Source organism: Thermobia domestica, chromosome 18, assembly GCF_964235325.1.
Source record: "Thermobia domestica chromosome 18, izTheDome1.hap1.1, whole genome shotgun sequence".
Taxonomy (NCBI): Eukaryota; Metazoa; Arthropoda; class Insecta; order Zygentoma; family Lepismatidae; genus Thermobia; species Thermobia domestica.
Window position 1 is genome coordinate 43,681,593 of NC_137471.1, and position 23,676 is coordinate 43,705,268.

Here is a 23,676-nt window from a genome sequence, read left to right on the forward strand (position 1 = left end):
GCCCGTCTGGTTGGAGCTTCAGTGGCAACAGTGGCGAACATTGTGGGGGTAACGAAAGGCACTGTGTTCAATGTCACGAGGGCATACACAATTCATGGGTAAACGACGTCTGCAAAGCACAACAGTGGTCGAAAGACAATCCTGTCAGATAGGGACCGGAGGGCATTAAAACGGATTGTAGCAGCTAAAAAGACCACTGCAATGAAAATTACGTCTGAACTCAATTCCGGCCTACAGAATCCGGTTTCATCGAAAACAGTGCGACGGGAACTTCATAAAATGAAAATTCATGGCAGGGACGCTATCGCCAAACCCCTGGTCACAGCAGTAAATGCGAAGAGGCGTATCCAGTGGTGCAAGGATCACATGGCGTGGACTCATCAGCAGTGGAAATACGTAATGTGGTACGATGAATCGACCTTCACCTTGTTTTCAACAACCGGTCGTGTTTACGTATGGAGAACACGGTCGCAGGCCTATGATACAGACTGTCTGCTCCCAACTGTAAAGCATGGGGCTGGTTCTGTTACAGTATGGGCAGTGATATCGTGGTTTTCCGCAGGACCCATCATAGCCCTGCATGCAATGATGAATGCTAAGGCGTATGAGGCCATTTTGGGGGACAAGGTTCTACCCATGGCCCAAATATTGTTCCCTGATGGTGATGGCATCTACCACGATGATTTGGCACCCTGTCACGTTGCAAAAACGGTGAAATCATGGTTTGAGGAGCAGGACCAGGAGCTATCACACTTCCTCTGGGTCCCACAATCACCAGATCTGAACATCATTGAGCCATTGTGGTCTGAGTTAGAAAGGCGAGTTCGGTCACATTACCCTCCACCAGCATCCCTTAAGGAACTGGAGCTTGTTTTGCAGGAACAATGGTACAAAATTCCACACACCACAATTCAGGAGCTGTATACGTCCATTCCACGTCGGGTCCAAGTTGTTTTGGACGCAAAAGGAGGCCCCACAACATATTATGTATGATTTTCACACTTTTGCAAACGTTTTAGATTTTTTGTATATATATACAATTAAGTTATTTATTATTTTATTAACAACTTACTTCCAACGCTTCCTGTAGTCCTCCCTGGGGAATCAAACGATTGTATAAATAACAGGTTACGGTCCTGGGGGGAAAAAAAGAGACAAATTTTAATAATTTGGAATCTACTTGGTTTAGAAAGTACAGTAAGACTCCTATTACTCGAACTCCAGTGATTCAGATCGATAGCAGGGAATAAAAAAAATATATTTTTAAAAAAATGAGTACATACACTAATTGTTGCGCTCGATCTTTTAGTCCGCTGTACACTATAGGATAAAATGATGTTTAATTAAAAGTTCTAATTGTTTTTACGGTGTGAAATTCCATTTGTTTTAAACTTTTCCCACCAACAATATGCACAAATCTAAATATGTTTACAGTCCTTGTCCTAATAATGCTCGTGTTCAATACCATCACTATAAATTTTAAAATAATTAAATTGAAACAGTCAGTGGCAGATTTAGGGGGTATCGGGCTCAAGCCATCCCCACCCCCGAAATAAATTTGTTAATTTTTTGCATTCCACGTAAACCAATAATCCTTCTTACCGTTTCTAAAAATTTCATTCACTTTCCATTTTCTTATGCTCTTTGTTCAGAAATAATACTGTATTTGTCAAATTTCATCCCTTGTAAGAATTGCGTTCTTTTCTTTCTTTCGCCCCATTCAACTCTTATGTTTCTTTTTCTTAGGTGTTACTTTCTTTCGTTTCTGCTATCATACTTTCAACCGTTAGTTGTGATTCAAGTCGTCCGTCGTCAGTAACATCAAAACTAAGAAGAGCTGATAAGCTATGTTCTACACCAACTTGCACGAATATCAACGCAACGGATCTTTAGTTATTTAGCAAAGGAATATCTCCATCGTTTAGGTATAAAGAAAGGTAAATGTTTGAATTAAAGAGTATCAAGACTTGGGAATAAGTAGCCTGGGAAATAAGGTAGGCCAAGAGGATGCTTCCTTTTTCTTCTATGAATAGAATAAAAGGTACATTCACTGCTAAATTTCTGTGTGTATCATATTACATAAAATTCAAGTCTGCAATTCTTGACATTAAAACTTCAATTTATTCATAAATAAAAAAAATATTTAATTCTTATAAACACAGGTGGGCAATTGTCCCACTGCTACCCCGTGTTGTGCATAGCCCCCGAAACAAAATCTTAAATACGCCGCTGGAAATAGTGTAGTTTAAATAGCAATTAAATTGTCGCAATATATTACTGAAGATATACACAATTATTAATCCTCAAGTCTAAATATGGTTACGGCCCTTCTCCTAATTTGAAATAACTGAAACAATACGGTTTCTAAATTTCAATTAAAACGTCGCGACTCTTTAAATCATCAAATTGCCTGCAAGCTAGTTATATCTATTGGTGTCAGGCAGTGGTGGTAGAGATATCTATCAGGTAGTCTGAGAAATAGCGGGACTTTTGTGCACGAGATAGCGTTATATCCGGAATCTCAACTATATGAGTCACAGCAAGTCAGGCCTACCGCCATTTGACAGCTCATAATTATAATTATCAGATGTGCGAAAAGTATTCGAGTTCTTATAATCAGACGTAAGGTGTAGCGCTGTGAAGATAAATTAACGTTCCGTAAAACTACGCTACATTTTACATTTTTATCTTGATAAAGGAGAAAATTTGCGCGGGCCTGTGAACAAATCTGAGCTGTCAATGGGAAGATATGTTATCAAAAATGACAGCCAAAAGATGATTCAGTGGTTTCCTTTTGGAAATTTCGATGTCCAATATGCTCATCGCAGTAGGCGAAAAATCACAGCAAAAGTGGAGGATATTTCGGCAAAGTCGAACGATGACCTAAACATTAACCACCAAACAGCAACAAACCATTTGGAGAAAAATGATACAAAAAGAAGCTAGACGCTTGGGTGCCACATGATCTGACTCAATAAAATTTACTCCATCGAATTTCTAAATTTCTGCGAATCTCTACTGAAACGTAGCAAACTCAAGCCATTTTTGAAGTAGTTGATTACGAGTGATGAAAAGTAGATAACCCATAATAATAATGTGCAAAAAAGATTGTGATCGAAGCGAGAAAAGGCTTCACAGTCTGTGGCAAAGTCTATACTGACGTCAAGGAAGGTTATGCTTGTGTGTGTGGTGATATTGGAAGAGCATCGTGCATCATGAGCTGCTGCCACCGGGCACAACGATAGGCTAGAACCTGTACTTTCCACAGTTAGCGAAAGTACACGTACCATTTCGAAAGAAACTGAAAGAACTGGCCAAAAGAATCGGTGTCTACCAGTGTATCACATTGGCAACACCAAACTGCATATATATATTTAACGATTCGTCAGAAAGTTGGAGAACATGGCTGGGAGGTTTTAGTATATCCATCGTGTAGCCAGAAGCTGGCTTCCATACTATGATTTGTTTCGGCGGTCTCTGCAGAACTTCCTGAACAGTGTTAACTTAGTTTCAAAGGAGGCCTGTGAAAACTACGTATCACAACTTTTTTTCTACTAGAAAGAGTTCTACAGCACAGCAACGTGATTATGTGTTGACGGAAAAATAGGTCATCGAACAAAATGGCGCATATATGGTCGGTTAAATGCATTACACGCATATAACATATATGCATTATATATGTTATATGCATTTCACAATTTTATTTCCAAATCACAACACATGTACTCTTAATTTTAACTTCCAAAGACTCATTACTTTTTCAACTGTGTGATATTAGCGTGAGCCACAGAATAAGGAACTAAAAAAAAAATCCTCTTACAATTACGTATAGGCCTATCATTTTATAAAACAAAAGCGATTTTAGAGAAATTTTTATTTCAAAACTTTTTTTTTTTTTTTTTTTTTAATGATTTTCCGCAATTACCCGAAGTTCTGCATATTCAGATTTCGTCCAGAACCCATTAGTCAAAATATCTGGAGTTTCACTGCATAAGTATCTCTTGCACACTCAATTGAAATGTTCTTATACCTAACTAAAACATTTCCGAGATCAGCTATGATCCTGATCAACCTATATGCTGCCCTATACTCAATAAATTCCCTAACTTTTCTTCCAGATTTTCCTTACAAATTTCCATACATATATAAAACCTATATTTTTCCCTACCACAGACTTCTTCATCTACTATGCATGTAAATATATATATAGTGTGATATATGTAAAATACACCATACCCAGTAACCGCGTAACGCAAAAGTACTTAAAATTCGTTTTTCCCTCACCTTTCTAGATTTTCACCGTCAGTGGGAACATTGTCTAAAGAACGATCTATATATAAAGGTAACCAAGAAAATTCTGTCGCTATTTGAGGAGGTCTGTGTTCAATTGGCTTTCACACCGTGAGTTGAATGCGGATAAGGTGAAGATGTGGGTATATCCAACATACTACCTGGCTGTGGCTTGTACACCGTGAACTTGCGTAAGGATAGAGTGAACATGGGACCTCCACAGAGCGTCATACCGGTGCGTATGCTGTACAAGTTCAAACTGGGGTCAAACTACGCTGCAGCGGGGCGGAAGATATACAAGGCCTTTGCTGAGGGTGTCATGACTACGTTGACAATGCAGCGATGGTTTAACAAGTTTAAGGATGGTGACGAAACACTCGAAGACGCACCACGAGCCGGAAGACCAATACATGTACAAAATCAAGATCTTTAGGTAGCAATTGAGGTGAAAAGTCGCCAGACATGTGAGGAACTGGGACTATAATTCAGTATGAGTGGAAAAACTACTCGGCAGCACCTCCATCAACTTGGGAAGCACTACAAGTTGGGTCGATGGATCCCACATGATTTGACTCCGGGCCAGAAGGCAACGAGAGCAGACACCTGTGTTTCTTTGCTGTCTCGTCTGAGGAAGGAGCCATTTTTGCACAGGATGTTGACACGTGATGAGAAGTGAGTCCTGTACGAAGCTCCACGGCGCCGTCATCATTGATTAGCACCCCATGAACTGGTTCCAAAACAACCAAAACCAGCACTAAACCAAAAGAGCCCCCTGTGTGTTCTGTGGACTGCTCGCGGCATCGTGCATAGTGAACTGCTACCAGCTGGTCAGAGCATCAATGCAACTGTGTACTGTCAGCAGTTGAGCAGTGTTCAAGAAAAATTCAAAACTCTGGAGCCAGAACTTCCGAATCGCAAAGGGGACATCCTGTTACAGGACAACGCTAAGCCCTAAATGACTAGGATGACCCGGAACATCATTCTGCGACTTAGATGGAAAACTATTGTATCCGCCAAACTCCCCGGATATTGCGCCATCCGATTATCACTTGTTCCATTCTTTGGAAAATCACCTTAGAGGACGTCAATTCAAATCCCTAGTAGAGGTAGAAAATGCACTTGATACCTTCTTCGCTTCACGGCCCACCAAGTTCTACCGCGATGGAATCCATGGCCTTCCAGAATGTTGGCAGAAGGTCGTCGATGCTGATGGGGACTATTTTTGATCTTCAAGATACGTCTTAGGTGACATATCGATGTTCGAAGGTGGTGGGTGAAAAAGCGACAGAACTTTCTTGGTTACCTTTATACTTCATATTCGAGGAATTACATACAATCGGAAACTGAAAGAGTGAAGGGTGTAGGGAAGCTTTTACTGAACCTTACCGGCTAGCATCGCTCCTTGGGTTGATTTATGCATTTCTTTAAATTATTGTTCTTATTGTTTTCTTTCTTTTCTTTTCTTTTCCCCTTGTACTCCTCCCTGCTCCGTATTTCTTCTTATGCCTTAAGAAACAACTAGCATTACATGCAAAATTATTATGTATCATCTTTCTCCCTCTTCAGTAATTGAATTGTGAAGCCACTTGTTTGGTTTACTTAATTTGTTCACACTTTTACATTCGTCGTGAACCACAGTTATTTTTTTTTTCATTCTGATATATCCTATTTTTTTTTTTTTTTCGAAGTATCACACACAGTATTTTATTTTGCTCTACAATTCCTTTGGCCCCAATATCACTCTGATTTTCGTCATCAAGTGCCTCTTTAGGAACCTAATTTCCTTTCTAACATTTAAGGTCTAATGTCTTCCGAAACAATATTTTTTTTTTTTTTTTGCGTAAAGACTTCGCTTTAACAACTATACCACCATATATATAATTTTTTTTTAAAGCAATAAAGTATTAATATCATATAATAGACAATCGTATTGGAATTTAGTCTATTATTACCTCTGATTTTTCAAGAAACAAGAGTTCATCCTCCATACTAAGGGTTTAACTGCTAGATCAATAGGCTTCCTCTGAGAAGTAGCTTTAAGTTCACAGGATATACCGCTTTCTTGTTCAGCTGGACTCCATCCATTTTTTAGAATCACTGTAAAATATGAGAAAAAATTAAACTCTCTCTCTCTCTCTCTCTCTCTCTCTCTCTCTCTCTCTCTCTCTCTCTATATATATATATATATATATATATATATATATATATATATATATATATATATGTATGTATGTATATACAAAGGTTGATTCATAAGTCTTAGCAACTACATTTTTCTCTTGAACTGAGGATAACACAACAAACCTAAGATATACATTTGAAAGTACGTGTAATACATGTCTAAACGTTGCATGTCTATCCCCGTTCCCCCCCCCCCCTTATGCCCTTTAATCAAAGCAATGTGATAAATACATACGTTACGCCAAAGTCGGTTCATGACCCAAAAATCATAAAAGTCAGTCGAGTGGTCCGGAAGGAGTTAAATGTCAAACATTGTTATATTCATTATCCCGTGAGTTTGGTCATGATTGCGTTTGAATCTCGTGGAGAACAAGCAGGTTGAATCTCGTGAAGAATAAGCAGGGTGTCTATTAAATGTTTATTTTTAAATTCCAGGTGTTTCAAGGATTGTTTATATTATTTTACAGAACTTTAAATAAAGAAAAGTTGTTGTTATGAACACCTACCAGTTGAGAGAAATATGCAGTAACTAACATAAGCAAGCACTTATGTCCTTTAACTTCCACGTCATTATTATTATTATTATTAATTTTCTTTTTACTATATGAGGAAATTTTAAAATTGTTATTTCAAGTTCTAAGTATACATTAATTTACATGATTCTCATGTTACTTCAGGTTCTTCTTGGATTAAGAATAGCCAGTTACTACCTATAAAAACAGATTCATTGTTAATTCATTGAAAGTAGGACAATACATCTACAAAGTTATATACAGGGTGAACAATTTACCATGATATACCCTAGTAACTTTCAAACCAATAGGTAAAAATCGCTTCGTATCATGCAAATATCGAAAGGTGGACATTGACATTCCCTGTAGATATCATCACCATGTTAACAGTTTTGCGAACGCTTTTTTTTTTCTTTCTTTTTGTTTGTTTGTTTGTTTTATGGCACTACGTCAGGTTATTTCACATTTCAAATCCACATGTTGAACAAAAACTATAATATTTATTATTTAGTGTTGCAAACTAGGGATGCTACAGTATTACAAACATCCAAATTTTGGAGCCCTCCAAAACAATAATAACGAAAGTGAAATGTACGGGGCAATGCACATCCGAAATACTTAAGTGTGTAATACAATGTCATGATATGATGAATTTCGATTGAATAGGAAATTGAATAGGAACAAAGTTGCAGAGGATTGAAAATTTGACTTTTTTAAAAGCCTTTTTTTCTGAAAAATTGTTTTAGCAAGTATTTCATCCAATTACAGAGATGGTTTCTAAAAAGCGTAAACATCACAACGCCATTTACGGCAATTTCATCTCTCAAACCATTCTGGAGATATGGGAAACATTCGTAAGTTTTGCAACACTGCTTAAAATTATATAATTCCAAAACTTGTTTCAATTACACCTACAAAAATGTGTCACAATTATTTTTAAAAATTCTCACAAATAAGCTATTTTAAGCACTATAGCAATCTTTACTATTTTGTTCATCTGCAGGATGGTTTGCGATATCAAACGGCATTATAATCTTTACGTCTGTTGAAAATTATCTCCGTAAATGGATGTGATACTTAGCTGAACATTTTTAAAAATATAGTTGTTTGAAAAAAGTTAAATGTTCGATTTCTTGTAACTTTCTTCCTACTTGTATGTACGCATACTGCCTCATCCATCTTGCTTGCTTTATTACTGTTGTAGAAGCCTCCAAAATTCGGATGTTATTTGTTGTATTGTAGCGTCCTTACTTTGAAACACTGACTAAGAAACGTGCTTTAAAAGATTTTGTTTTTGTTTAACATAAAGATTTAGAATATGTAATAACTAGCGGATCGATATGCACTATATATATTATTGCTTGAACTACATACACTTGGTGTGTAACTATGATCCATTCCTGTTACAATACACAACTATGTAGTTTTCGTTATTTTCTGGCAAAAACTTTCTGCGTTTTTTGTCAGTCAAAACATTTCTGCACATCGAAAATGTTTCTTCCATGTCACAGGTCGTTAAGGGACAGTACTTCAAACAAGCAATATTACTCGCCAATAAGTCTGGAAATTGTTCCCAGGAACAGTTCGTTTACATCAGACAAGAATTTTATGCCAGAATTTTTCGTGACTATTGATTATGCTTTTCGAACAAATGCTTGTCTGACTGGTCCTGGTTGAGTCTGTTACATTTGTGTGTATTGACTCAAACAGCTCAAATGCATTTGAAGGTCTTAATCTCCACTCTTTTAACCTCGTTATGATCTTTAAAATTGAACTAAAATGAGTGCTAATGAAGGCAAGTTCGCTTTTAATATTTTCAGCTCCACAAACGTCCACGGTTTCTTAAATGCATTTGGCTCCTTCGGGGTTTACACGGCTCAGTATTTGAAAAAGTCTAGGAACAGATTCAATATTAAAAAGAAGCACAAGCAGTAAAAAGACATTTTCTTCATAAACAAAACAATACAACATTTTTCAGAACAAAAGTCTTTAAAGATTTGTGTTTTCGTTGTTTCTTTGGCATTCGTTAAATGCGGGAAATTTATTAATATGATTGTCTTTAAATGAAGATTTAAATGCATTATGCGTCATGTGTTATTTTTCGGGATCAAATTTATCTTTCGTTCAATTTCCGACATTTAATTTACTAATATGGTTTTGCTTAAATGCAGATTTAAATGCATTATGTATAAAGTGTTAATTTTCGGGACAAAATTAATCTTTGGTTAAATCCTGCTTTTAATGCATTATGTATATAGTGTTATTTTTCTGGACCACATTAATCATTCGTTAATTATTTCGGGAACGTAAATGCGGGGTAGATTGTAATAAGAAAATTAGTTATATTATAAAACAGAATGAACTGCAATTATAATTTACAAAAGAGTCAAATAAGGCAAAAAGATTACATTTCCATTCGTTATACTGAAAGTCCGATTCCGTTAAAATGAAATGTGTTAATATACATTAAACGGTGAAAATGGAAGACGCGTAAAAATAATTTCGTAATTCTGAACATTTTGTTATATTGACGTTCGTTACAGGGTCAATCCATGCCAAGTGATCGAGGGAAAAAAATTACGCTCGATCTTTTCAAAAAATCTAAATTTTTTCATGAATGTTTATACTATATCAGGGTACTTCAAAACCACAATTAATTATTTTTTAAAACATTTCGTAGGAACGCAGCTTCTGCCGCCATTTTGCATTTTCTCGATTTCAGGCGTTTACATTGTTTTGAATATCTTGGCAGGTATTTATCCTAGCAAATTGAAAATTGCTGGGCGTGTCCAACTTGTGGAGAGCTAAAACTGTCCTCTTAACATTTTTGCCTAAAACTACTTGAAAGGGGTGAAATCGAGAACTACAGTAGCAACATTTTTGGACATTAAAGACATGTTTGTGAAGAGGAAGCAACTCACGTAGAGGTCTGAATTTGTGTGTGCATATACTCCTTGGTCATACGTTTATACTAAAAAATTTGCAGACCTGTAACTGCTCCCAAAGACCTGAAAAAATATCGTAAAATTGGGGAATTATGCTAATTTGGTATATTTCACTGTCCAATATCTCCAATGGGCCTGGATAGAAAAATCTGAAATTTTGGGAATAGTTACTCCTTTAGCGTACCATAACACACAACAAAGCGCGTTTTGTGTTTTTGAGCAGAAGGGGGTCAAAGTATTAAGGAATGACGTCATACTCTAGGAAGTGTTTTGTTCACAAATTCAACTGGAAATTCGTTGTTGTGACGTAAAATAAAGTAGGATGAATGGCTAATCCAGTTAAGGCTCTCAAGCTCCTTTCTTTCCTCTAGTTGTGACTCACTGTCTTATCACACCAACAGCAGCACTGGTGAAGAATGCCGCTATCAGCAGAAGGCGAGAAAAGTCAAAATGCACACTTGGCAAAAAGTCCGTAAGTACTCATTGTTGTTTGCTATATCAATGATATTGAAACATGATTATGTTTATTTTAGCTGTCAACTCATGCAGGAGACCGTTGTCCTTTCGCTTGATCTACATTCCCCAGTCAGTGAACACTCACTCGCTGTAAACACTGACTGGAGAATGTAATTTTAACGAAAAGACAACAGTCTCCTGCATGAGTTGACAGTTAAAACAACAATAAAGAGAATTGAATATCACTGAAATAGCAAGCAGCAAGAGAAATGAGTACTTACGGACTTTTTTGCCGAAAATTTTCGAAATTCAATTTATCCGCATTTTCCAAGCTCAACTATATTGCCTTCCTACTACAGTCTATCGCACTGATAATAGTTCTCAAAGAATGTAGGAACTGACTATCTTGGGATGGCAATTGTTCATGTAGTGCGTCGCGTCAGTTTCTTATTCTGTACCTTCCTGTAAATTCCGCCGAGTTTCGCTATTCCAGTGTTGCATGAACATCTTGTCACATTATCATATTTAAATGGTTAAATCTAGGGACACTGTGATTCTATTTAGGATCATATATATACGCCGGACACACTTCTACCCGGGAATCTTTTAATATATATAACGAGGTTGCCACGTGGACGTATGTCTTTATTTTTGCATTTTAGAATAAGTAGCCTATGAGTACCTTTTTGGTTTATTGATAAGACAGCTCTTCAACAGGCTTACATTAACAACATTGAATACGTAACTTACCACCAAGTACTTTATAAGCATCTCTTGAAAGAAACTCCATGAAACAACTAAGTCGTGGCAAGACTTTCATAATAACGCATCTCAAATAGTAACATCTAAAAATAAATAAATAAATAAATAAATAAAATAAAATAAAATAAATTTAAAAAATGCATAATGATTACTAACGATGTAGAAGTACAACAAAAAAATCACACTCAAAAGCAATCCAAATTAGTAATGCGTTTTCAAAAGAACCATCTTACCTAGTACTTCGAAATTTCGTGGGTCGTGGTGGCTCAGTGATGGAGCGCTTACCTCTGGGGCGTGGGGTCATAATTCGATCGAAGCTCGCACCAAGTGGGCTTTGAGATATACTAAACATCTGTGTATGTGTGTTTTCTCGGGGTTCTCCCATTTCCTACCACTTTCTTGATTCCACTATTTTCATTCATTATGATCGTCACCGTCTCTCTTGGCCTCGGTGCATAATCGTGGGATTTAAAACTACAAATTTCATTCATTTCATTTTGAAATTTTGTGATTTACTCGTATGGTTTCAGCATTCTCTACCATTTTCTTCGGAAACGTCTTAAAATTTGCTAAACTGGACGAATTATGGTTTCTTCGTTCTTGTGGAACTCGGCATATAATTAATAATGTTTATCATTATTCTTAGATCTGTATCCTTCCTGTGAGTATAATAGTAACAGGTTCTAGATAACTGCTGGTTACATCCCACTACTTAAAACAAAAAAGGCTTCATAGAAAAAATACGATGGACGTATTCTTTGCCACTACTGAACACAACTGCAAGGTACACTCACGTCTAAAATGATTGTCGTATAACTGTTTTCTTGTAAGAATATAATTTGATAATGATTTCGCAAGATACTTTTACTTTCCTTGTATTGTTCTTATTTACTGCTCTTGTGACATAAAATTTGCCACATACATGTCTTTTGCCAATTATACACATACTAACATTATAAGAAATACCAGGTAAACTCATTCCTTATCAAATTATATTCCTACAACAACAACATATTTATAGACATGCGACAATAATTTTGGACATGAGTTTACAACGTAAAACTGATCTTATCTGAATTGTGTATAATATGACATTTATCAGCAATAGAGTTTACTTAAAATACGGTTGACATACAGTTAGTGATGCTACTTCACGTTATTTTCGTAACTTTGTGTATTATCTTCCCCTGACCATCTATATTCAAGACTAATTATTTATTAATCAGGTTCTAGATACAGCTGAAAACAATTCACAATCAAATGTAGGAAGGAACTTGCACAGAAGTCGGCCAGGAAACAAATTAAAATCTGTCATCCCAATATTTCGTTGATGGGATTAAGGAAACAAACCAAGAAAGAAAATTAAATTGAAGTTAGGATTTCCGAGAACGTGATTTGAACTCAGAACCTGCCGATAGTGTTCTAAATCGATCACAGTTCTCGTTCAGTTACTAGGAAGACAATAACATTAGTTATATATACAAGTGTGAGGTTCCACTGTCCCCATAAACGCTCAAAGTAATTTTTACATTTATTTGTTTATTTACTTATTTTCAGATGATTCCTATTAAACATTCATAAACTCTGTGTTGTTACCAACACAACTAGAATACACCTAAAATCCATTGTAAAAGTGCCTTATCTCAAAAGTATAGTGCCCTCTTCAACGTACATCCTTTCACAAAACTAACACGTACTATCAGTAGAACTATATCTTATTGATAATCTTCTTCCAAATATCAATACATTTCTTACTTCCAGTAGCCCTCCATAAAACTTACTCTATACCTAAATACTCCTTTTCATGAGCATCACCCGGTATCTTATTATTATTAATAATTATTACTAATTAAAGACAGATTGCGTCTAAATCAAACTTATTTCACCAATGTTTTATTTCACTTTAGTAATAACGTAATTAGTCGGAGAAAAGCGGTACAATTAGTTAATTTTTTTTTTTTTGGAGGGGGTGAGAGGAGGGGTAAGTACTTTCTAAATGAATGCTGAATAAGCATCCAATTAAATCAAGTACCTCTAAATAACATTATTTCACGTATGTATGTGTTTATTTCACATATGTATGTGTTTGAAGTATGGTAACAATTTCTTGATTAACATTTTCACTTTTTAATACAAAGATTTAGTAGTGAACTAGTATGGGAAGAAAATAAATATATATCGTAAAGAAAACCTGTAGGAAATTCCCATGTTCTCAATAGTTGGTTCAAAGTACAATCAATATAAACTCATTCCTCGGTTTCACGAATCTTGAGTACATGGATTTTGAAAGCAACAGACAAAACCCAGAGCAGCTTTTTTCTTTCTTATTTATTTATTTAACTTCTTGTGTATCATTGAATTCGCAACTATAGAGGGGTTGGTGTGTTAAAAATAGGCTTTTTCCTTCATTCGTTAATAAATGATAAACAACAGTCATAAGTGTTCTGAATATGAACTCTGAATTGTCCCAGCACAGGAAGTTGTGGTAGAAACTATGTGGTCCGACTGAAAGAGCATAGACTTCAAGAGTGACAGAAGAGGAAACCTTCGGAATGATAGGAAACCTTTTTCAGGGTAGAAAAGAAAGAGGATTGAAAAGTCTTACTTTTGGCCTATGAAAATGTCAATCACGGAATTTACAAAAGGCGTACTGTCTTCGCCAGAAAATAACACTTCAATGATCTTATATATAAAATAATCTTAATCCGAATTTTTACAACTATTTGTCTCCAGGTTATTGGCTTCAGAAGTAATAGGGAAAGTTAGGAAATTTTTACACTCACCATGATAGAAATTATCTAGTAACGTACAAATTTGTAATATGATAGGTTGGTACTTCTGGTATGTGTTTTAATTTTTGTTTTTGTATGGCCTGTTGAGTTGTTGTTAAACTAGAAAATTGGCATGATGGATTAGGTTCTGTGATTAGACTCTTCCATCTTCAAGGAAAATCGGCACAAACGATACGTGAAGAGACAGCAGATATGTACGGTGAGGAATGCTTATCTTATGATAGTGAAATGCTGGAAGAGAGAATTCAAATGTGGTCGCACATATCTACAGGATCGTCCCTCGACGGTTACCAACCTAAGCGCTGTGCTAAAAAAGTTGAGCAGTTAGTGCTTGAAGATAGATGTATGACTATTAATTGCTTAGCTAGGGAGGTTCACATTAGTAGGAGGGTTGTTTATAACACATTACATGACATTCTGCATATGGTCAAAGTGGATTCATGCAGGTGAATTAATCTATTGTTGATATTTATCAAAACCAGCAACATGTGAAATGTGCACAAAGCATTTTAGACCTTTACCATAAGGACAAGGATGCTTTTGTAAACGGATAGGTGCTGGTGTATATCCACAAGATTACATTGTCCGTGTTTTGGGACCATAAAGGTATGACCTTGATTGTTTACTTACCAAAAGGGGCTACAATTGCAAGAATCTGCTGCAAGACTTATGGGATGCCATCAAAGACACGAAGTTTGCTTTCGAAAGGTGTGTTGTTACCAGCGGACAAAACACGGACACACCGAACAACAAAAACACTCTTTTCTGAGTGCTAAAATGGTTGCCCCGCCCACCATATTCTCCCTATTTTTTCCGTCCGATTACTTTCTCTTCCCAAATAAAACGAAACATTTGTGAGGTAGACATTTTGCTGATGATAAAGAGGTCATTAATGCGTTGGAAACAAGATTTGCCTTCTCAACTTTATACTTTTATGGAGATCGTATTAACAGACTGGTCCACAGATGTGAGGAATGTAACAAAACACGAAATGAATGTGTAAAGAACGCGTCCGTGAATCAAATTGCAGATTCCCAAGTCATCTCTATCATGGGAAGAATTAAGAACTTACTAGCTTCCCCTATTAGAAATACCTTTTTCTGGAATACGCACTATCTCTCAGACATTGATAATACTAGATAAAAGCGTCTTACAGAGCTCCACAAAACCCGAAGTACTACCTTTATTTACGTCTCAATGCGGACACTACATATGAATTAAAAAATTTGCTTGCTACACACAGAATTGATGATGCGAATTAATAAAATCGTTGGTGATACATTTACTAAACAAAAATAGATTACAAATTTTACATTAGAGAATTTAACTGGAGCAAATGGTTTATAATATACAATAATCTAATGTCAATACCTTCCATCACATTTACTTTCCTCGAGCTGAAGTGAACTACAAATAACAATAGCCGACTGCGTCAACATTTTTGCATCTTTGAACATATCATACAACTTCTGGGTTAGAGGACGGATTTCTTTTTTTAGAGGATACAAACAAAATGGATTCAACAGGATTTCAAACTGAAAAAAGAAAGGAAAATGTTTTTAAAAAACAGCTGAAAACATATTTTAATACTCCATAGCCAACTCTTTATACCAAATAATAATTTCACCTAAAAATTAAAATAAATAAATAAATAAATAAATAAAAAATAAAGCCCTCCGACCAATCTCCTGTATTATTTAAGAATACCACTAGTATCTACGGAACTACGTGTGGAGATATCTACCGGACAAAATTTTAAACGAGCATGAAATAAAGCTAAAATCTTAACAATTGAAATCGATATAAGCATACTTAAGTTTTATTAAATATTTTCCATATTAAATTCTTAACTATAGTTGCCATTACATAACTATAATTAGCTACCTAGTCTAGGGTTCTCATTTATTTGGCAAGCACGAATTCTTTGACTTTTCTCTCCCTTAGCCTAAAGGGCATAAACGTGGGACGTTAAACTAAAATTTCTCTCGACTTTTCAAGGTTTTCCATGTTTCGATTAACAAATTTCCACGTCTATATACAGGGTGTTTGAAAAAAGAACTCCCTAGTTTTAAGTATAAATTTAATTGGGAAATGAATGAAAACACATCAATGAGTACATATCATGAAAGATAATTCCTTCAAGTTTTGTTTAATGTTTGTAGACTTCAACGTGGGATCCATTTGTGGCCCTGCACATGTCAAGACGATATTCCACTTCTCGCCACGTATTCACCAACATTTCAGGTATAACTGTCCCAACCGCCGCGACGATTCTTTCCCGTAAATGATTGATGTCTCTGATCATGAAATGTAGCCTCAGAAAAGAGAATCTTTTTCAAAAAATTGACATCATCATCAATTCTGTGTAAAAAGTCAACAGCAAACTCATACATTTCGATTTTATCAATAGGTTTAATTTCATGTAACAGTTGCAATTTGTAGGCGCGCAACTTAAGTCTTTTACGCACAACATCATACACAGTACCTTTAGGTACTGCTAATTGTAGACTACGTCTGGCCAATGATTTCTTCGGGGTCCGAATACAAGAAACACGGATCTGTTCAACAACATCTTCAGAAGTTCTCGATTTACCTAGTGATTTTGCTTTTAAAACACTACCGGTTTCCTTGAAAGACTTTAGCCAATGACGGGGATGGTTTTTGCTGTAGGTGGTTCACTACCATACTGAGGTCTAAAATTACGTTTTCATAAGTCTCAGTTTTCATAAGCCAAATAACACACTGCGCTTTCTGTTGCGGAGTACACATTGTTGCTGAGTTGCTCTGCACTGCACGCCTGCCTGCATGGACTGAACTGAGGAAACAGAGGAAAAAAAAAAAAAAAAAAAAAAAACAGCACTTGTGCTGTCTCAAGGTCAAGCAGACCTGCCAACTGTAGGGGAGCCAAATTTGGAGAATTGATGAATCAAACACTACAAACTAGAATAGTGTATGTCACTTTGTACAGATTCTAGGACACATTAAAACTAGGGAGTTCTGTTTCAGACACACTGTATATATTGAAAAAACTAACCATACCTTTCCCGATCAAAGGGTTACTCATCTACTAAGCATGTACATATATATTTAGTGTATATGTGTGTAAGTGGAGAAGGTTTGTAAAACGAACTAATTCCTTTGATAAATTTTCCCCTACCAAATAGCCAATTAAGCCACAAACAGATATAATTTCTGAGAAGAAATTCGTAATTAAAATTTCCTGAATTTTCCAGGTCATTTTAACTTCTCATGAAATTTCTTGACTTTTCCAAATCTTTTTACAGTAAGTTAATTCCCTGGCTTTAACAGTTTTCCGTAACTTCCTACGGTAAGCAGAATTCCCAGACTTCTACAGGTTTCCCAGGTCAATAAGAGAACTGTTGTTACTCAGTAACTTAGAGGCAAGCCCGAATCGCAGCAGACATCCCTAGCAGAAGTTACCCTCTGTGTGTTTGTGGGTACATGAGTGCAAATTGTGCGGCGAAGCTATTCTTATTGATAGCAGTTGTTAAATAATATAGATTACTTGCACGATACTTTAATATACTTTGTATCAACTGATAGTGATGTGATGTAGTATCAATACAGGTTGCAAATGAAACCACCAATTTTGTAATAATTGACTAATTTAAATAAATTTATATTTAGAGGATTTTATTCGTAAAAATACACAATAGAAAGGTTGTGCTATAACATTTTACAAGGTGTCTACTATTTCAAATAAAATGCCCTGACTTTTATAGGTTTTCCAGCACAGGGATGGAACCCAGAAACCACTCGTACTATTGCCGTTCAAACATGGGGAGCCTTGGCTTAAATAAATCCTAGAATATTACTAGCTTTTGATGAAAAAAAAAAAAAATCACAAAAGTAAAACGAACACTAATCGATAGATGTCATAGGACTGAAAATATTATATATATACGAGGGTTGGAACTGAAATAGTGGCAAACTGCTGTGAAGACACTATGCAATGAAATGTACTAGTGGCGCTGATAGCGCACGTTGTTGACATACCTACCTAACCTCCGAGCAAATAGGATCGCCCGTCCCACGTCACCGGCAGGCGCACAAGCGAGGGAAGCACAATCACTTGTGAGCGAGCGGTCTAACGTAAAGGTGTCACTATGTTTTCGAAACAGGAACAACGGATTTGGATCAAGATTTAATGTGCCAGAGGTCGTACAGCACGACAGTGTCATCAATGGCTTCAAGAGGCGTGTGGAGAATCGACATGGCCGTACAGAACAATGGCACGGTGGGTAAAAGCCTTCAACGAAGGTCGCAAACTGTGGCCGCCATGCATCGGGCAGGTCGTCCTAGCGTTTCTGAAGAAGAAGTGCAATCTGTTGCCGTGTTAGTGGACAGTGATCAACGCCTGATAAACAAACAAACAAAGAAAAAAACTGGTTTAAACCAAAAAACGAAAAATGTTCGTAAAAGTATAAGTGTTCCTAAAATCTTGATGAACACACTTTTGTGGGTTATCGCGTGTCACTCCCACATATTATTCATATTATATTCAGACCTAAATTCCCCATTCGTTACTCAAAGACATTATACTACAAAAGCAACTTTTTTTTATAAGTTTATGAATGTTTCTTTTGTGATTTTATAAGTTTGTTGTTATGGTATTGCAATCAAAGAAAAATTCCAAATACTGTTTCGTTTAATAATGTTTACTAATGATAAAATACATCGAAATACCGTATTTTTTTTTGGGGGGGGGGGGAGAATACAAACCCCACGAGAGACATTTACTGAAATCAGAAGTATCTTTGATATCTATTTATGTATAAATGGGTCAGAACCAAAGTGGACTCAAATAATTCTTATCTTTATTCACTTTTCTTACTGATATGCAAATTAAGTCGTCGTATTTTTTTTTTTTTTTTTTTTTTTTTTTAACTTGGACTAATAAAAGTCGTAGTGAACTTACTTGGACTTAATTAGTCCTTCTGTACTCTGCAATATTTTAAAATTATCCATATGTAATTCTGTATAATGGTTTCACTTGTGCAACTGTTTATCTTTTTGTCCTTCTCAAATGACTCTTGATAATTTGACAATTATATTAAAAGTATGTAAAGATCAGTATAACGTATCAGGAGTCCTTCATGAGTGAGTCGGCAGACGTATCACATTTGTAGCCAATTAGTCCCGGTTTCAAGTTCAAATGGAGGACAATATTTTTCGGATGTAAGTCGAGAAACGGTTTGAACTCCGCATTAAGCTTATGTGACCCATTCCAGCATAACCCGGTTGTTGCATAATAACACCAAATTGAAACAAACTTATTTCTGTTCATATGTGATACAAATGCATAGAGCAAATTATTTAAACAAAAAAAAAAAAAAAAAAAAAAAAAAAAAGTTTAAACAAAAAAATAAAAATAAAAACAGGTTTAAACAAAAAAACCGTTTTTCTTTTTGTTTTTCAATAAAAACCATGGTTTTTCCAACCCTGCACACAGGTAACCATATTTGCTCTCTTTTACAGAAAATTTAAATTGAACATTGATTAATACATATTTCAGTAAAGCGTACTGGTCTACAACTAAAAAATTGAGGAAATGAATTCCTTTAGTAGCAAAAGTAAAGAAAAAAAGTAATGCAAGGTGAACACATAGTAACTCCCTGCCCAGTTGATAATGAGATTGTCACAATATTGTACGTACTGCTGCAAAAACGTGGTCTGAGAGGTAACTAAGTTTTTTGCAAACACATAAATGCTACCGAAAAATGAAATGAAATCTTTAAGTTTTACGTCCCACGGTTATGCCGGTTAGGCTAAAGGAGACGGTGATGATGAGTAATGAATGAAATGGTGGAACGAAGAAAGTGTGAGGAAACGGGAGAACCCCGAGAAAACTCACGAGCACGGTGTTTGTCCACCACAAAGTTCACACGGCGCGATCTGGGATCGAACCAGGGACCCCAAGCACCGGAGGTGAAAATGTTATCGAGTTCTGTGTTATATATTTCTCTTTATTCTGTCCATTTGTTTTGCTAGAATTGCCCTTCTAAGATAGGTTTCGAAAACATAACTAAGCAACATTCATATAGTGTAAAAAGAAGCAAAATTACGTTTTTTACATCAAACTACAAAGTAATATGATCAAAAACGTTTTATCTGACCTGTACAATTCAACATGAAGTTAATAAAGGGTTATTTATTTATTTAAGGAGAGAAACTTGTAATGGTATTGTGTAATTTTTATATAATAACTTGTATTTACGGGCAAAATGTGCTTTTAAAATATGCACAAGCTGTTCAAAAGGAAGAAGAAGAAAATATTAAAGAGCAATATATGTAATTTCTTTTCAGTTATTATGATTGGTGTTCTGTTGTGATAGTGGTATGACATGTTTTGTAAGTTGTCACAGCAACGGTAAAACACATAATATATAGAGAATCCATCTTGTGATATATAAATGTACAATATTTAAAAATGTCAATGTTTAATTTATTACGTACTACAATAAAAAAAAAGGTAATACCTAAATGAAGTGTTTAGATGGATTTTGATAAAACAGTAACCTAGATTATGTAAATATACGGACTGAGGGCTATAACGACATATATAAAATATGCAAAACAAGCATTAAGCTAATTACAAACTGGTGATTTTTATAGTAATGCACATTTAGTGGTCGTTATAAACTGAAACATCTTTGAAATAATCAAAACTGTACGTATTTAAGTAACTACCCTGATACGTTGCGGTGAAAGCAAACCTTACTGTTTCGACAATTCTTGCTATTGCCTTTTTGAAAGGGGTTTGGTCTTTACATGCAGGAGTGCACCGATGGAGGTCTACGAGGTTCTAACCCTCTAAATTTTTGTAACTCCTTTTTATAATATAATACTTGTGGTTTGTCTGCACAGTGGCGCATTCATGAAAGTGGAGGAGGGAAGTGCCCTCTTCAATCTCTGAACTTTAAACCACCTCCAACTTAAATTTTTGGGTGCGCGCCTGCTCATATGTAAATCATTTCTTGTCGCTTTTTATGAAGTCTTCTTGCACTATTAGGTGTAAGGTGGGACAAAATTAATTTTAAAAAAAATATTTAAAACCTGATTTCTTTTACGTTGCTGTTTCCTGCGGAGATACATTTTTTTATGCGACACTAGAATCGAAATTTAATAAAGTCCTAAGTTTTACCTTTACTTTAGGACTTTAAAAACAAATGTGTACTTCTCCTCATCACTGATTTTCCTTTTTCTTTTTCTTTTTTCTTTTTTTTTTTTTTTTAATCTTGTAAATATTCAATTTATTTAGTTGTTAAATCCAAGTCTCTTAATTTGGTAAGTGTGCCATTGACTCATCAGAAGTTAATCAGAGATAAGGAGTCTGCGTCAAAGGCGTAGTGTCTACTACAAAGAAGTCTTGTCGTTTCCAGTGTGCTACCAAAAAATCTTCACAAACAACACCGAGGTAAAAGAAATAGGTTTTACAAGTTCTTTTTTTTTTTTTTTTTTTTTTTTTTTTTTTTTTTTTTATATCTTGCTTTGCATCTAATAATGCAAGATGTCTTCATAGGAAGTAAGAAGATTAACATATGAGTAAAGAAAATCTTTTAAAAAGACATTAGCAGGAACTGTTGGAAATATACGGTTTATGCTTTTCTGCGATGAAATCAGGGTTAAGTACTTGAATACTCATTTTTTATTATTATTATTTAGCAAGGATTTATCAATTTAATCTTTAACCTATTTATATTTATTTTTTGATCATGTGTGTGTATACAAGACTGAATAATACAAGGGACCCGTAATTCTACCCTACATAACATTTCTGGAAAAGTAAAAAAATAATCACATAAAAATGTACCTCATATATTGAGTTCAAGAGTCTATTCAGCCATGCTGACAATAGTGTGCTGTTACAAAGTAACTGAGTAAGTACAAGAGGTGAGCTCAACTTCATCGAAGGTTCCATCCACTCCCCATCATGAAAAGAAGTATTCATTTTGATTGCTGGAACAGATTAAATAGAACTCATGAATACAATGAAATGCATATAGACAATACGCATGCATTCCACGATATATTTCAGTAAATTCATGGCAAAACATGATATGTACATTTGTTCATGCACGCGAATTTCAATACTATGAATCAAATCAATACAAGGATGGCAAAACATGCTATGACACTTTTTTGGCAGATTTCTGGTTTCCGATCCAGTAGTTGGTCACACTGAGGTCTACATGCTGGAAAAAGTTGATAATGGCTTAATTAAAAGTTCTGTATTTAGCAACTGAACTGAAAGTATATTTTAATTTGATTCATAAGCTTGAAATTTGGTTTCAGTACAAATGTACGTATTATAATTTTCCATCGTCATATAAATATAGTATTTGAAAACTGGAACATCAGTATTGCTCAACAAGTAACCTGTATTATGTGGTAATGTTTAACATGATTGGACAATTTGGAGACTCGCTCCTACCCTCTTCGTCAGACACACAATAAAAGATGAACGCACATGTCGAAGAAATTGCATTCTTATTTGTTGTTTTCTAACTCTGACCTGTATCATGGGTCTGGCCAACTGGACCTATTCTTGCTACTTACAAGAGCATAGCATTATTAAATCACAAAGGAAAAATGTTTATTAAAACATTTATAAAGTTTTAAAAAAGAACGTAACCGAACTTTAGTTAAAACTAACGTCAATTACTCGCTTCGCTGTGTTAAAATACGAAAAATTAGTAATGTTTTCTTGGTCACTCACTTTTTACTATTACTGACGCGCTCTTTGATATCGGTCATTTTCGATCATTTCTATATTTCTCTCTCTTCCCTCAAGTTGCATGGTTGAATTTGGATTTAAAAGGCATTGGAAGTGTTTGATGATTTGAGTTCATCAATCACTTCCGTTAATTTGAATTCATCATCTCTATACCCTCATTTGCTATATAAAACGGAATCTATTGCTTAAAGTAAGATTCAAACCACTACTCGAGTTCTTATCCAATGATTTATGACGCACCAGGAACTGAACCTGGGGCTACAACAACAGAAAGCACGAGCATTAGCCACTTAAGTCATGAAGGGGCATAAAGTTTCATGGTGTGTTCGAACTTAAACATGTTTTTGGAAGTAGAAATAATAAATTCTATTTCCAAAATTTCCTTAAAATATATGTTCAAATTTTACTACGTTTGAACATAGTTAACTCTTACTTAACTACATTTAAATTCTCTGAACACAAATTAAAATAAGTTATTAAAATAAACACCTAAAGTTCTAGAAATAATTAAATACCTTGTTTGAGAACAATCATGCCAGGAAACACGCATTCAGATTGGAAGAAATTTATTCTATCTCCGTCATCTAAAAAATGAAGAAAATAAGGCTACACAATTATACAACAAATGCCACCTTATTATTGTTATTTGTGTAAATTGTATATACAGGTAACCAAGAAAGGTCTGTCGCTTTTTCACCCACCACCTTTGAACATCGATATGTCACCTAAGACGTACCTAGAAGATCAAAAATAGTCCCCCATCAGCATCGACGACCTTCAGTCAACGTTCCGGATGGTCATGAACTCCATCGCGGTAAAACTTGATAGACCGTGAAGCGAAGAAATAATCAAGTGCATTTTGCACCTCTACTAGGGATATGAACTGGCGTGATCTAAGGTGATTGTCCAAGGAATAGAACACGTGATAATCGGACGGTGCAATGTCCGGGGAGCATGGCAGATGCAATAGTGTTTCCCAT

General features: G+C 35.4%; 1 protein-coding gene across 8 annotated transcripts in view; it reads right to left on the reverse strand.

Moving 5' to 3' along the window:
- Positions 1–23,676, reverse strand: part of LOC145675464 (uncharacterized) — a 209,781-nt gene that overhangs the window by 122,912 nt on the left and 63,193 nt on the right. For all 8 annotated transcript variants that reach the window (XM_081745895.1, XM_081745901.1, XM_081745899.1 and 5 more), the window contains 6 exons: positions 23,212–23,280; positions 21,773–21,918; positions 15,310–15,473; positions 11,135–11,229; positions 6,243–6,387; positions 1,073–1,136 (listed from right to left, as the gene is read on the reverse strand). In XM_081745895.1, coding sequence (XP_081602021.1) covers positions 1,073–1,136; positions 6,243–6,387; positions 11,135–11,229; positions 15,310–15,473; positions 21,773–21,918; positions 23,212–23,280 — 683 coding nt within the window. The remainder of the gene's footprint in view (positions 1–1,072; positions 1,137–6,242; positions 6,388–11,134; positions 11,230–15,309; positions 15,474–21,772; positions 21,919–23,211; positions 23,281–23,676) is intronic.